Source organism: Seriola dumerili, unplaced genomic scaffold (genome assembly GCF_002260705.1).
Source record: "Seriola dumerili isolate Sdu_G_001 unplaced genomic scaffold, Sdu_1.0 BDQW01000052.1, whole genome shotgun sequence".
Lineage (NCBI taxonomy): Eukaryota > Metazoa > Chordata > Actinopteri > Carangiformes > Carangidae > Seriola > Seriola dumerili.
In genome coordinates, this window is record NW_019174307.1 from 3841826 (window position 1) to 3855506 (window position 13681).

The window sequence follows — 13681 nt, forward strand, 5'->3', positions numbered from 1 at the left end:
GCCACTGTGGCTTGCAGGTGTTTCCCCTTCACACCACACACACACAGAGACAATCACACAGGCTGACTAACATTCTGCTGTTTCTACACTGAAGTGGGAATCTGTAGTGAGTTGTCATCTGTTATCTCCTGAGTACTTCATATTTTGCAATGCAGTTTTTCAACCTGAGAAAAACATAACGTGCTGGACTGTATCCATCTGAAATGACATTAAAGATATCGTGGATTTACTGCAGTTAAATCGACAGGGGGATGTTTGTTTTGTTGGTAATTATTGAGCTATTCAAAAGTTCCACTTGAAAGTGAAGGTTTGAGTTCAGCTGAAGCAGCCACAGAGAGTCAGGCCACCATTTACATTAGTACCCCTGCTTAACAATGAGCTGCTTTCAGTGTTTAGATTGCATCTAACCACGTCTGGGAAACCGAGATGTAAACAGTTTTAATGTTTTAAGAGTGAGCGGGAGAGATTCAAAGGAATTTCTACAGTCGTCTAGTTGGGGTCCGTTTTTTTTTTTTTTTTTTTTTTTTTTTTTTTTTTGAAGCTGCAGGCTGAGAGTTATTGTCCTTATCTGCAGTTGTTGGGGCTCCCTGCTCGTTAAAGAGCCCAGAGGCATCGCCATTTGAAATGATTACTCGTTATTTAAGCGGACAAGCATTTTATAAGCCTGAGTTTGAAACTGGCTCGAATTTCCTCCACTGTTAATGAAGCTGTATTTTTTATGGTCGTTTTTTTTTTCTTTCTTTTTTTTTCTAAGTCGGCGTTTTCTTTCCATAACAAGCGGAGAGGGGAGAAAGGGGGCAGCTTCTCACACCCAGCAGGGAAATAAAAATGGTGTTAGTATTTTTTTTTTCTTTCTTAATCTAGCAGCCATCAGGGAAACCTCACATAAGCAGGCGTATTGTTTTAGGTTGCTCTAATTTAAATCTTGTTGGATGGAAGTTCAGCAGAAACTTTAATGCCTTCGACTGGAATTTATTCAGCTGAACTACATCGTTTTATGTTATAGCTTCAAATCTACAGCTAAAATAAAAAAAATCAAAAGATCAAGCGTATTTTGTTCAAAAATATGTGTTTTAATAAATAAGCAAAAACAAAAAAAAATGTACATTGGACGGAGTTTTTGGAGACTTGCTAAAGAAAATAAATCCATGCAGGAATGACTCTAAATTGCATTGGTCCCTTTACAAGCTATAGGCGCACTTACACAGGTATGTACAATATGCATTTATATATTTATACTTTGGTTTAAAGTCTTTGAAAAACAAAATAGGCCTATATCTCCTTCTAAAAAAAAAAAAAAAAAAAAAAAAACGATTTAAGGATGGCTTTGCTGGAATGCAGGCCGGGCTCTGACACCTCTGGCCTCCTCCACACATGGCAGAGCTCTCAGTCTGCCACAACAACAGCAACACACAGTCACACACACAACACAGCGCCGTGGGTCCGCGTCCGCACACGCACAGTTGTGGGTCACATTACGTCTCTCCGCCATGCCTCTGAGGTCGATGGGTTCTTCAATAATACCTTTTGGTCTTCATACTTTGTAGAAGTAAACAGTCTGTGACGGAGACAAAAACACAGAGATATTATTAATCATATGGACACGTGCACAGCAATGCTCTAGAGTGTGTCTTGTTTGTGAGGCGAGGGCACATCTGATGTGTGTGTGTATGTGTGTGTGTTTTTTAAACATTCACTGGCTCGCTGAGCGTGTGGGAAGTCATTAATGAATCAATTATTATCCACCGAGCTGAGTAAAACCATATGGCAGCAGAAAAGCAGGAACCTTTTGTATCTGAGTGGGATCCTACAGCTGCAGCAGTCTCTCTGGCCTTTAGTTCGAAGCACCTGAGTAAATTCACGCTTTTCATTTGGCCCATTCCCACAACAATAACATCTATTTCCTCAGAGCAGCGTTAAAAGTTATTATTGAAATATATCACGAAGTTCACCGACGTCCCGATTTGTAAGGTTTATTTTGAAAGGCCTTTCACATATTTAAGAATAATATCACCACGTGGATTTCGAGTTTGCCTTTTGCCAGTTTAACAAAACGAACGCTGTTTATTCTTAGAGAGCAGCTCACTTGCTCTCAGAGGAAAAAGAGAGAGAAGCTCGTGAACACTCTTAAAGGCTAAACGACACTTTTTTTTTTTCCAGAGCTGTGTTATCCCCCAGAGGTAAATTAAACTCTCTGGATTACTGAGAAAAAAAAATCCACCTTCAAATTTATCTTGCTTACATAAATCACTATAATAATGACGCTTGCTGGTTGTCCCCACAGCAGCAGAGCTGGTTCATATGAGACAACAAAGTGATGCTGATGAGCAGTCAGGACTGAGCGGTCTGCAAACTACAGGTCAGGCCCGTGAGAAACAAACAAACCCCGCTTCTGGTTATTTTAACTGTGAAGTGTTGTTTAGTATCACCTGCTTTACCGCCCCAAATAAACAGCCCAGACCTTTATTTTCTTAAATTGATCTGGAACCGTCATGTCTGAGGCCTCGGTGGAATGAGTTGAGATTTGCATCCGTCAGATCTTTCAGAAGAAGCCCAAACTGTGAGGACAAATATTTTCCCGATGACAGACCAGATGTTATAATTTGGTCAGTGTCATGCTTGCTTGACTTTTCTCTCATTTTCTTCTCTCTCTGTTGCTAAATTGCAAAGCGGAGTTGAGTTTTTCCAAGACTACGCCTGTGAAAAGTTAAAACACAAGCTGCCAGCTCTTTTGTGATAACGACACCTCTCTATAGTGGATCATGGATCCTTGTGGACTTGAGCAAGCCAGGCTGCAAATCTGCAAAATAACGTGATCAAATCCAAACTGCCTGTTAATACGCGCCTCTGTTTTTATTGTCTTGCACTGGCTTGAACTTCTCATGTCCAGCCGAGCTGCCCATTCCTGCGGTCTGCACACAGGAAAGCCCTCTATTGTGGATAGAAATTACCCGTGGTGGCACCACAGCTGCGTTTTGGTGCTTTTAAAATATTAGGATTAACTGCAAAACTCACAACTGGCTAATTTCATTGGGTTTCTGGTCAAAAAATAGAAGAGACAAGAAACAGACGAGGCGTATTCTTCATCTGGCCTTGCATGTGAAAATTTTCCAAAACTATTATTTGTATTAATTCACCTACTTCCCTCCGCCTGATCCCTTTCTCCAAATAAATACCATGTTCCCTTTTCCACATCCCGAGCTGCACTCATGCAGATTTAACTGGATCCTTGTGGGATCCTGAAGGTGTCAACAAGTGATCTGATGGATCAGTTGTCACCAGAAGAGCCCAAAGCAGCAGCAGCAGCAGCAGCAGCAGCAGCAGCAGCAGCAGCACCAGCATCCAGATGCAGATGCAGTCAGTCGGGCGCTGACAAGATGCTGAGGCCTCAGTGTGAAATCTGGCACATTAATAACAGGCGCGGTAACAGCTGAGGCCTTCAGGCTTCTGAGCACATGGGTTGAAATTGTGATGCACAGCTCTGTCGTTTGACTGTTCGTAATATATTTTATCTGCATTAAAAAGATGGCAGCAGGCTTTAAAGGACACCCTCCAAATCCAGCACACGTGGCCTCATCACAAGCGCACAACTACCCTCATTTTTATAATAAATGACTGCAGAAAAGAGCATGAGTAAAATTCACAGGATACAATTCATAATCTGCCTCATATGTCTGTCTGCAGCATCGCACTGTTCCTTCGTTGTTTATTATTTGTTCTTTATATCTGTGATTGTCTTGTGAAGATATTATTCGTTCAATCCAAGAATAAAAGCCAATCTTTTCTATTACTTCTGCTGTAATAATATAGGATTTCCTTTGCTTCAGTCTTGTGGTACCCACCGCTTTGGCATAGTAAGTGAAGGTCTCTGGGTGCTAGTGAGATGCTGACATAGACCAAGCGCCTTCCATCCTCCACACGGAGAACGCGTAACTGAGTCTTTCGTGCGCAACGTAGCTGCAGCTGGACATCTTGCTGTCCATCTCGTCGCTCTGCAGCACCTGACAGAGAAAGTCAATGTATCTGGAGGCGAGCTTCAGAGTCTGTATCTTGCTCAGTTTGTCCGAGGGAAGCGTGGGGATAATTTTGCGCAAAGACGCAAAGGCCTCGTTGAGAGACTGAGTCCGTTGCCTCTCCCGGACGTTGGCCAGGACCCGCTGGTTCTGCAGCTCCTCGTAAGACTGGGTGCTGCTCGGACTCGGTTTTTTCCCTCGTTTCACCGGCCCCGGGCTGCTGCCGCTGCTGTCCTCGCTGGACTTTTTACTGTGTCTCCTCTTCCTCGCGAAGCGTTTCTGCTGCCTGTCCAGCTCCTCCTCGCTGGTCACCAGACTATCCACAGGGGAGACCGGAGAACTGGAGCCCTCTTCCATTTCTTTCTTGAAGAAATGCAGGGATAGAGAGGAAAAAACGTTGTCCACCTTTGAAGCCGTGGTTACAGCAGTGTATAGATATCCGTAAAAGATGAGGAGAATAACTTCGGGATGCCCCTCACTCTCTGCGCTTTTCTCGCTTTAAAAGTTTCAGTCTGGAAGTTTGGCACGCTTCTCCTTTCGCAGGAAGTTTTTTCCTTAAATTTTTTTGGAAACTTTATCCCAGTTTCAGATGCTAAATAGTTTTGAGGGTGGAAGGGGAGGGGTTTGGAGGGCGGAGGGGGAGCCAGTGTGCGTCCTGGTCCGCTAATAAGCAAGAGGGAGCAGTCATGGTTTCATGTGTCCGGGATATGACTGAAACAAGGCTCTTATTTACAGTCAAAAAGCAGCGGAGACCTGTTCCCTTTCTTTTTCCTTTTGTGCACGGTTGGTCAAACAGACATTTTTTAATATTAATTTCTTTTTTACGCAGATCATTCATTGAATCAGAATGAATCAAATCATTATTATTGGATTATTATAAAATGGACCTAATAGATATTTTATGTTGAACATTTATTGGAATGCTTGTATTTATCTTGAATTATTGTTGATAAATGTTAATATGTATTTTAAAAGTTGAACTCACGCTTCTAATATTTTTACAACATGAGTCTCTCATCCAAACAGTCAACAGGATCTGGTCTCAGAGGCCTGTGGGCTTTGAATTAAAGTAAAACATCAGTTCGAGCTTCGCGAGTCAATAAAACTACCGAGTTAACTGCTGTATAAAATCCATTTGGTCCTGGAGTGTTAAGGCTGTGTGTCACAGTCCACTCTCTCTCTCTGTAAGGCCTTTTATATCCAGACAAACCAGCCATGTACAGTAAATACTGTGTTTTCACTGCAGTATATATATAGAGAGAGAGAGAGAGCGATTTACGCACAGATTCATCGGGCTGCAGAGGAAATCTATCCGCTTGATCTCTAATCGAATCAAGTCTGTGCGTTCTCACAGTCCCTATAATGTGGAAGTCAAACAGGAAGGAGGCTTAAACTAACCGAGGAGCTCTCCGGTTTCTGCGGATACCTCCAGCGGACGCGCTCTCCATGCGTTTTGTCAGCGGTCCACTTCTTCATCTGTCATGTCATGTTTTCCCTACACAGAGCGGCGCACAGGTGGCTCATATTATACAGCTGAATTTATCCACTGCCAAAATGCAGAGTTTGACCAAATCAGCTGACTGACCTCTCGAGAATTCTGCGGCTCTGTATTGTTGTGGGTTTTTTCTTTTTGGCTATAGCCTGTGTTCTTTAACTGCAAACATATCATGGTACATAATAGTCATTTTATTTTTATTTAAAAAGAAAGAAACAGGAGAAAAAAATCTGGCGGTGAGCTTAGATCATTTATCTTGCTTCCAAGATTCTTCTTGAATAAAATAAAAACTTCATAGCTTTCTAAGCAGTGGGAGAATTATCTGCTAGATTGTGTTTTAGTTTTAAGAAAATTACACTTAAAATATTGAGATAATCAATTTAAAACGGGATTTTTTAGTGAAGATTAACAACTGAATATATATTGACCTTTTTTGTACTATCTAACTGTATACTGCAGGCTACTCTATCCTCAAAAAACACTATATTGGATGATGTTCCTGAACTTATCAAGGAAACAAGGCTTCAACTGTTAACGTGACTCTCTCATTATTCAAATTGTACTGAATAATTGCCTCTTGTTAGGAAGTAATTTTGCTAATTCACACTGTTGCGTACCCTTTAGTTCACCATGAGTATCTGAAAATAATCAAACTACAGTATCTTGAGTGCATGTGCCCATGTTATGTGTGTTTTACACATCCGGGGAGACTGTTCGCTGTAAATGGGGTGGAACCAAGTGCCTCCTGAAAGTTGCACAACATATTTTAAACCCATGCGTGCTCACTTGGTATTGGGACACATCCTGGTTTTCCCTTGAAATCTCCGCTGGCCTACAGGAAACCCGGTCTGCTTTGTGTTTCGGGCTGCAGTGGTAATGGTGACTGTCATGCTACTTTTACTCAGTGCCACAGCTCTTAACTCAGACCCTGGCGTACCTCAGCACAGGTCAGAGTGTGGCTACATTTTGCTGGTCTACTTCATACAACCTCTTTATAAAGAAGGTAATGTTTCACACATGTAAATATGAAAGCAAGGATGGATCGAATATCTGCAAGTGCATTGTATGAAAGAGGGAACATGCACTCACAGGAGCACATACACACACACACACAGACACACAATGACACACACTTTGCCTGATTATGACCTCTGACCTTTCTGCTCCCTGTCTCAGCTGCAGGAGGCCTGCACACCCAGGGGAGACTTGCTGATCCTGCACAGCGTCTGTGAGGTATGGGCTCCACATATACACACTTCACAAGAAGAAAAAGAGGAAGAGGGGGGCCCCTGGCCAGCACTTTTCCATCCACTGTATTTGCTGTGGGCAACGATAAGCGAGCTCCTATTCAAAAAGGCAAGCAGTGAATGATGAGGGTGACAACTTGCTCCAGTCTCAAACTCACTGAAACGTAAGTCTGATCATATTCCACTGCAAAATATTGTGTGTGAATAAATAAAAAAAATGTTATAGAAAAGGTTAGGTTAATAATTTAATATACACTGGGATTACTCTTTTTCTTTTCATTTAATTCTGTTTTGGGTCTAAAGTCTATTACATGTTTGAGCTGTTGAGAATTTCACTGATTTGATATTAATTCATTATCATATATGTGCACCTCAGCAAGGTCTGTGAAAATGTGTTGATGTGGAAATACATTCAGTAATATCTATAAGAACTCTTTAATCCATCAGGGATGTTGGTAAATGATTCATGTATCACCTGATGCTCGAGTCCAGTCGAGAGGAATGTTTGGTCCCTGTGGCTCTTGTGTGAACCTGAGAGAGGTGATGGAGGAGAAGAAGAGGCAAAGTCGGCAAAAAGAAGTGAGAGACGGGGGGGGGGGGGGGGGGGGTGACCTGCCTCCCAGATCAAAGATGAGCTCAGGCCGTAATTCAGCAGAGCAAGATGACGTACCTCTGTCTTGTCTGACACCTTTGAAACCAGCTCCACATGGGTCGAGGGCACGGCCTTAATAAGCCCAGATCCTTTCTGCCGTCACATCAGGCAAAAACACACCCTCGTCTCATGCATGGCCCTCTGCCTTCACATTGGCCTCATAAACAGAAAGGACCGGTCATGAGACAAGAAGTGAGAGTGAGAGGTGCTGAGAGACAAAAAACAGTTTCGAGAGGGAAAAATAAAAAAAGAGTGATACAGAAGAAAACAGAGAGGAGAGGCCAAATGTATGGATGCGTGATGATTCACAGAAGTCTTTGATCTGACAGAGAGGGTTATGGACGTGTGAGGGAAGTTATGGAAGAGATGATTTGTCAGAAGCTGTGATGAGTGGAATTTTACTGTCCATGTGCCTGCCAGGATCGGTTACCTTTGACTTCAAACCCCACCACCCACCCATCCCCACCCCAAACACTTGTGGGGCTCACCCCAAATGATCTTGGCAAGAGGATCTAAAGCCACGGCCTGTGTGCGAGCATATGCATGTGTCTTCTTGTGTATGTGCTTTTTTTAACACATGTACAGTATACATTATCACCTGATTATTGTGTGCATCAGTGTAGACCTATCCACAACTGCTTTTTCATATACATGCACTTGTATGTGTGTGTGTGTGTGTGTCAGAAAGTGATTCAAGATGAACCAAAGATGTTCAGCGGAGAAAAGGCCCAGCTGGTTCTCATTGCACAGAATACAGTTTTTATTAGCAGCAGTGCTATCCCTTTTAAAGCTACTTGAAGCCCCACCATTTCCATTAGAGCAACCATTTAATGTAAACTGGCCCAAGAACACCTCATGACAAGGAATGAAAAAATCACATTTAACAAGCTGTAACTGTGATTTGTTATTGTGAAAGCCACAGAAACAAACAGCACAATTTTTTTTTTTTAAAAGGAAAAATATATTGATTTTCTGATATATCCAATAAATTGTGCTAGGGTGATACTCCGTAAGTGTACACAGTGGCTAAAGGTGGCATTGAACCTAATGAAAAAGAAATGTAGAAAATAATTGTGCATTTACATGTTAACACTGTCAAAAAAAAGCAGCTAAATTGAAACCCTGGTTTTTAGTGCGGAGATTCCCTGAGGAAAAAAACCATATATGTTTTTGTTTCCTTTCCAGTAAGTTTTGACAGTCTGACTCAGTTCTTAAGAACTTGCATGTCAGACTTGATGGGAATCTGAATTTAGTGTTGAATTAATGAAAGATACGAACGAAAAACATCACAGCCTTTATATAAAAAAGTAATTAATTGCATAACTTCAAAAGAAGAATGGTATCATTCAGAACTTCTTAAGCATTGTTCTCTTTCATGCTAAAAATAGTTGTTATTCAAGTTCTTCCTCAGCTATTGTAGTGTCCCAAGTGGCACAGCCACAGGCTTTCATTTAGACTGGCATTAAACAATATCAGTCACAAGCAGTGTTTTTAATAAGAACCTGTATTTATCAGAGGCCTTGACAGTGACCGAAACAACAGGCAATATCAGTGAGAGGTGCACACTGGGCTATAAAACTATATGCACCTACACTCATAGAGTCATTCTTCAGTAACTCTCAGTAACGCCAAGAACCCATTCATTCATACATCCACACTTCTCCATTCTGCTGCCCCAGGGCTGATGACAAGGTGTTTCTGAAATCGCATTAGGGGCCCTTTCATAAAGGTTTCATTGGGGAGTGTGTAACAGCTTGAAGCATTTAGGCTTTGTTTAATACGATGCAGACTCGCTGCTCGATGCTTTGTCTCCTGTGTGGAAATGGGCCTGGGATGCCAGAGACCCCCACTGTCAAGGTTTGCTTTGATATCTGGAGGTGGAGGGGGAAATAGGGCAGAATAACCCCTCTTCAACACACACACACGCACACACACGCACACACACGCACACACATGCACAAAATACACTCACCCCCGACCCCCGCACCCCCACCCCCAAAACCTGTATGCTCAATACCTGACTCTGCCCTGCTGCCCTGTAGAGTTATGGCCGTCCAATGAACAAGCCAAGCTTTGAAGTACAGCTCTCCGAGGCTTTACACCCTATGGGAGATGTGTGTATGGAGAAAAGAAATCATGATATACAGTACTGTGTCCATGTCAGGCACATGCTGTATCTGTTAGGTAAAGTTCCTGAGTTCCAGTGCATTGATTGTTGAATGAAGCTGAAAAATGTAAATACTTAGATAGGATATTTTAAAATTATATATTGTAGAGTTTTACCTGAATTCTCTGTATACAAACACAATGGGATCAGTTTGGGGTTCAGTGTGTAACTCAGAGACAGGGGTAGTTTATTTCAAATCATCTACCCCCATGATTAATGGCCGACCACCTCCAGCACCTGAGCTACATATGTATGTATACACAAACGGATAAGTTGTGGAGGATGCACGTCAGTTTTGTCCACTAAAGAAGCGCTCTCAGCACAAAGCAACAAACCTTAAATTCAATACTCATACTCAACTCAAGTGCACTTCATTGAGTTGACAGTTACAAAAAACAGTGTTGCCACAGCAATTATGTTGGCTATAACACAATTATATTCATTATGCATGTACTACTTCCAGGATCTGAACTTTAACCAGGCCAAACAGGAGGGAAAGGGGGGGGGGGGTCTTTATGATTGGCCCCGAGTAAATTTGCTGAACAAATGACAGAGGGACTGTGCACTTGGGTGCCGATGGGGCAGCCTCCTGCACAAATAATGTGGCGTAATTAGTGCTGCACTTGTAACCCTGGTGCCAAGGTTAGCATGATGGTCGGCCCCAGGTTCACAGTGCGATGTGTTAGCCAGGTGGCCCGACTAGACTGGGCTACAGGGAGGTTAGACTGAGCTGAGGCAGTTTGGGGGAGGCAGTGCAGGAAGGTTGGGCAAACAGTAGTGTTGTTTGTTCTGCTGATTGGGCTAGGGACACGCAGGGTGAAGCTCAACGGACGTCAACACAGAAGTGGCATTTACAGTCCACTGTCACTGCCTCTTTGTCACCTGTGTCACCAACGACATCCTCAGCTCTGAAATGTTGGTTTATCCTGAAACTACAGGACAATAAATATACTCTGTGTGGCCTAAACTCATAAAATAATTCATTTCTACCCTTCATCTGTATTGTTAAGATGTATGAAAAAGATTCATTTCACATTTAACTGTGACAACACTCTTAGCTCGGAGTCCTAACACCTCAGAGAACCTGAAAAGCTGACACTGCTTATTTCTCTCTACACAGTGTGCTCTGGCCACCATGAGGGCTGCGGTTCTAATTCGAGGAGGAAATTATTGAATGATTCAGTGCTCATCCGAGAAGGCTTCAAATGCGTGGCCCCCCACCGTTCGGGGCCCTTGAGTGCAGGCCCCTGCGACGCATTGTAAAGACGACACCGCATTTTTCTCTCACACTCTCTGATCTGAGTTATTAGCTCAGAGGCTAAAAGCATGCTCTTGTGAAGAGGAGCTGTAATGAGAAAAGCAGGTGAGCTATTTAACTAGAGTTTCACAGCTATTAAAGTGCCAACAGACTTGGTCGCTATGGTGATGAGAGCTGGGCGCAAGGCTTCTGGGGAGTCAGCATTTTTGTTTGTGAGGGGCGGATGTTTGTTGTCAAATTTAAAGTTGAGTCTGTTTTTGAACAACAATTTGTGATTCCCCACATTGGTTTATGACATGATGAATGACATGATTAGCTTTCAGTCTATTACTGAATGAGGTCACATCAGTCACATATCCTGTATATGCCTTTAAGTTCTGAAAGGTACAGCTTGTTTTGAGGCTTTTTAAAGGTGCTATTTGTAAGTTTTGCTATTGATACTTAGCCAGAGTTAGCATTAGCTAACATTAACAGCTGTTTCCCAGTCATGGACAAGAGTTTATAATATGCCTTCGGAGCAGTGCTACTTATTCAGGGCAGACTGTGACTAGACACGTTGCCTGGATTGGACTTTAGCAGGTTAGCATGCTAAGAAAAGAAGTGCTACAAATATAAGCAAAACAAGAGGGTTGCTTTCCACCACTGGAGACAGCTCTTGGTGAGTAAAGGAATTAAGTTTGATGCTGAACTCATAATGTTTCTTGTAGAATGGCAGTACACTGCTGTTAACACTAATGTTGACTATGTAGCAATAGCAAAACTTATAAATAGCTCCTTTGAAGCTCCATTGCAACATGGCAAATAATAGATTTCCAATGCTATGGATGTCAATAAAAACATGTATTATTACCCATTGAATTCTTTGCACATATTCTCCTGTAAAACCTATGTAAGAAACATGTAAATGCCTCCTTAGTTTGCCCTTTTGAACTTTTGTCTTCTCTAAAGCTGCTCTTCACCTGCATGTTGTGTATGTGTGCTGCCGTAACAAATGATAACAAATGTCCATATGCAATGTATTTAGATGTGAACAGATGAAAAGACTACAGGTTGTCAGCTCCAAGAAAAAAAAACAAAAAAAAACAGTGAGATCAATACTGCCAGTATTGCTTATTATTGAATTACGGTTTAAGTATTGTACGATGCAGCAGATTAAGCATGGCCATATTGGAACAGAGAATGAAATAATACAGTTAAATAATACCTCTCTTCCTTATGGCAGTAAGGCCTGCTCAACTTGATTTAAGGTTGAGGTATTCCATGTGGGACAGGTTGGATTACAGAAGCAGCTGAATGCTGAAAATGTGCAGGAAATAAAGACCACACAGACTCAGAGTTTTACATTGTTGCTTTAGGTATGTATATTTGCCTTTTTCCCCTGTCACAGTTCCAAATTGTACAGCACCTTTGACTTGATATAAGCTCAGCAATTGCAGCCATATTTTCTTCATACCACAGTGTTTGTATGGCAAACAAATGTTTTCTACATCAGTGGACACTGCTTTGTAGCTCATGGATCAAGTGATGTATTTGAATTACTTGATATTTTTGTTCCAAGACAAATGTGGCTGAAACTCAGGCCACATAGAAAACATTAAAGTGAGCAATTTCAAAGAACACCACATTTTAGATACATTTTAGTATGAACTTTTAGCCACAGGGTGGCATGTGACACTGGACTCACTGTATATCTAACAAATGGCACAATCAAAGTTTGTTGAGCTTTTTTGATTCAAAAGATGTGTGACCTTTTGACAAAGCTGTTTCAGATTTCTTCTGCCCAAACCCCTATTGTTTCAACAGGATGTGATGCACTAATTATATTTACAAGTGCAAGGGCCCAGGATCCAGAGTTACACTAACATGATAAACACACCTGCGGACTGATGGCAGAACAGCCTCACAGTGTTTGTCAGTGTAAGTCTGCCGAATGCTAAATCAATAAACTACCTCAAAAAAGAAAGCCATGATGCAGTCCACAGACTGGAAGGATTTTACTCATTCTGGCCCCCAAAATTTTCCCCTTGGCTGAATCATATCTCATCTGAATGGTATTTAGAGCTGTTTTTGATGGGTCAAGATCCCACGGTGGTAGTTTGAGATAATTATGTGGTGTCAAGTGTCACTGAAAATACATTTCTGAATGAATACATAAATTCATGATTAGGCCCATATAGTCGACCAAAAAACAAAAAACAAAAAAAAAAACTTTAGGTCCACTTACTAACTTTCAATTGTACCTCTTGGTCTTCATCAATGGATGGAGTTTGCTCAGTTGTCATGGAGAACAGAACATGAAACATTTTGTCAATAAAGCTCAGGTTAGCTGCATTTATGTAAAAATGAAATATTCATCGGTGTAATTATTTCAGTGATTGGTTTAATCCCTGAGATGTCTGATGCTAATCCACTTAAAGGAACTATTTGTTAGTTTTCCTATTGCTACATAGCCAACATTAGCATTAACAGCTTGTTACAAACCATTTTAGAAGAGATGTTGCAAGTTCAAGTTTCATAAAACTCCTTTACTCGCCAAGAGCCATCTCTGATGGGGGAGAGCAACCCTCTTGTTTTGCTTCTATTTCTATGACTTTTTTTCTTCTACTGAAGTTAGCATGCTAACCAGCTAGCCCCGGCCCAGTCGGACCTTCTCATCACTATCTGATAGCGAGTTACTGTAGCATAGAGTCTGTGATGCTCAGAGGGTGAATTTTAACATTTTGTATTGTGAACGCAACACTGGCTGAAGCTCTTGGCAAGACTGGTAAGTAAATAGCTGTTAATGCTAATGTTGGCTATGTAGCAATAGCAAAAACTTACAAATAGCTTAAACTTTAAACATGTACCCT

General features: G+C 41.7%; 1 protein-coding gene across 1 annotated transcript; it reads right to left on the reverse strand.

Annotated features, from left to right (window-relative positions):
* Positions 1–1325: 1325 nt before the first annotated feature.
* twist2 (twist family bHLH transcription factor 2) lies at positions 1326–4551 on the reverse strand. Its single transcript, XM_022741003.1, has 2 exons — positions 3843–4551; positions 1326–1558 (listed from the first exon to the last, which is right to left on the reverse strand). The coding sequence occupies exon 1, from the start codon at positions 4368–4370 to the stop codon at positions 3876–3878; it is 495 nt and encodes a 164-aa protein (XP_022596724.1). The 5' UTR covers positions 4371–4551; the 3' UTR covers positions 1326–1558; positions 3843–3875.
* Between the last annotated feature and the right edge of the window lie 9130 nt (positions 4552–13681).

Bases quoted from the DNA above. Each gene is read 5' to 3' on its own strand.
- twist2 (XM_022741003.1), bottom strand. From the start codon at position 4,370: ATGGAAGAGGGCTCCAGTTCTCCGGTCTCCCCTGTGGATAGTCTGGTG.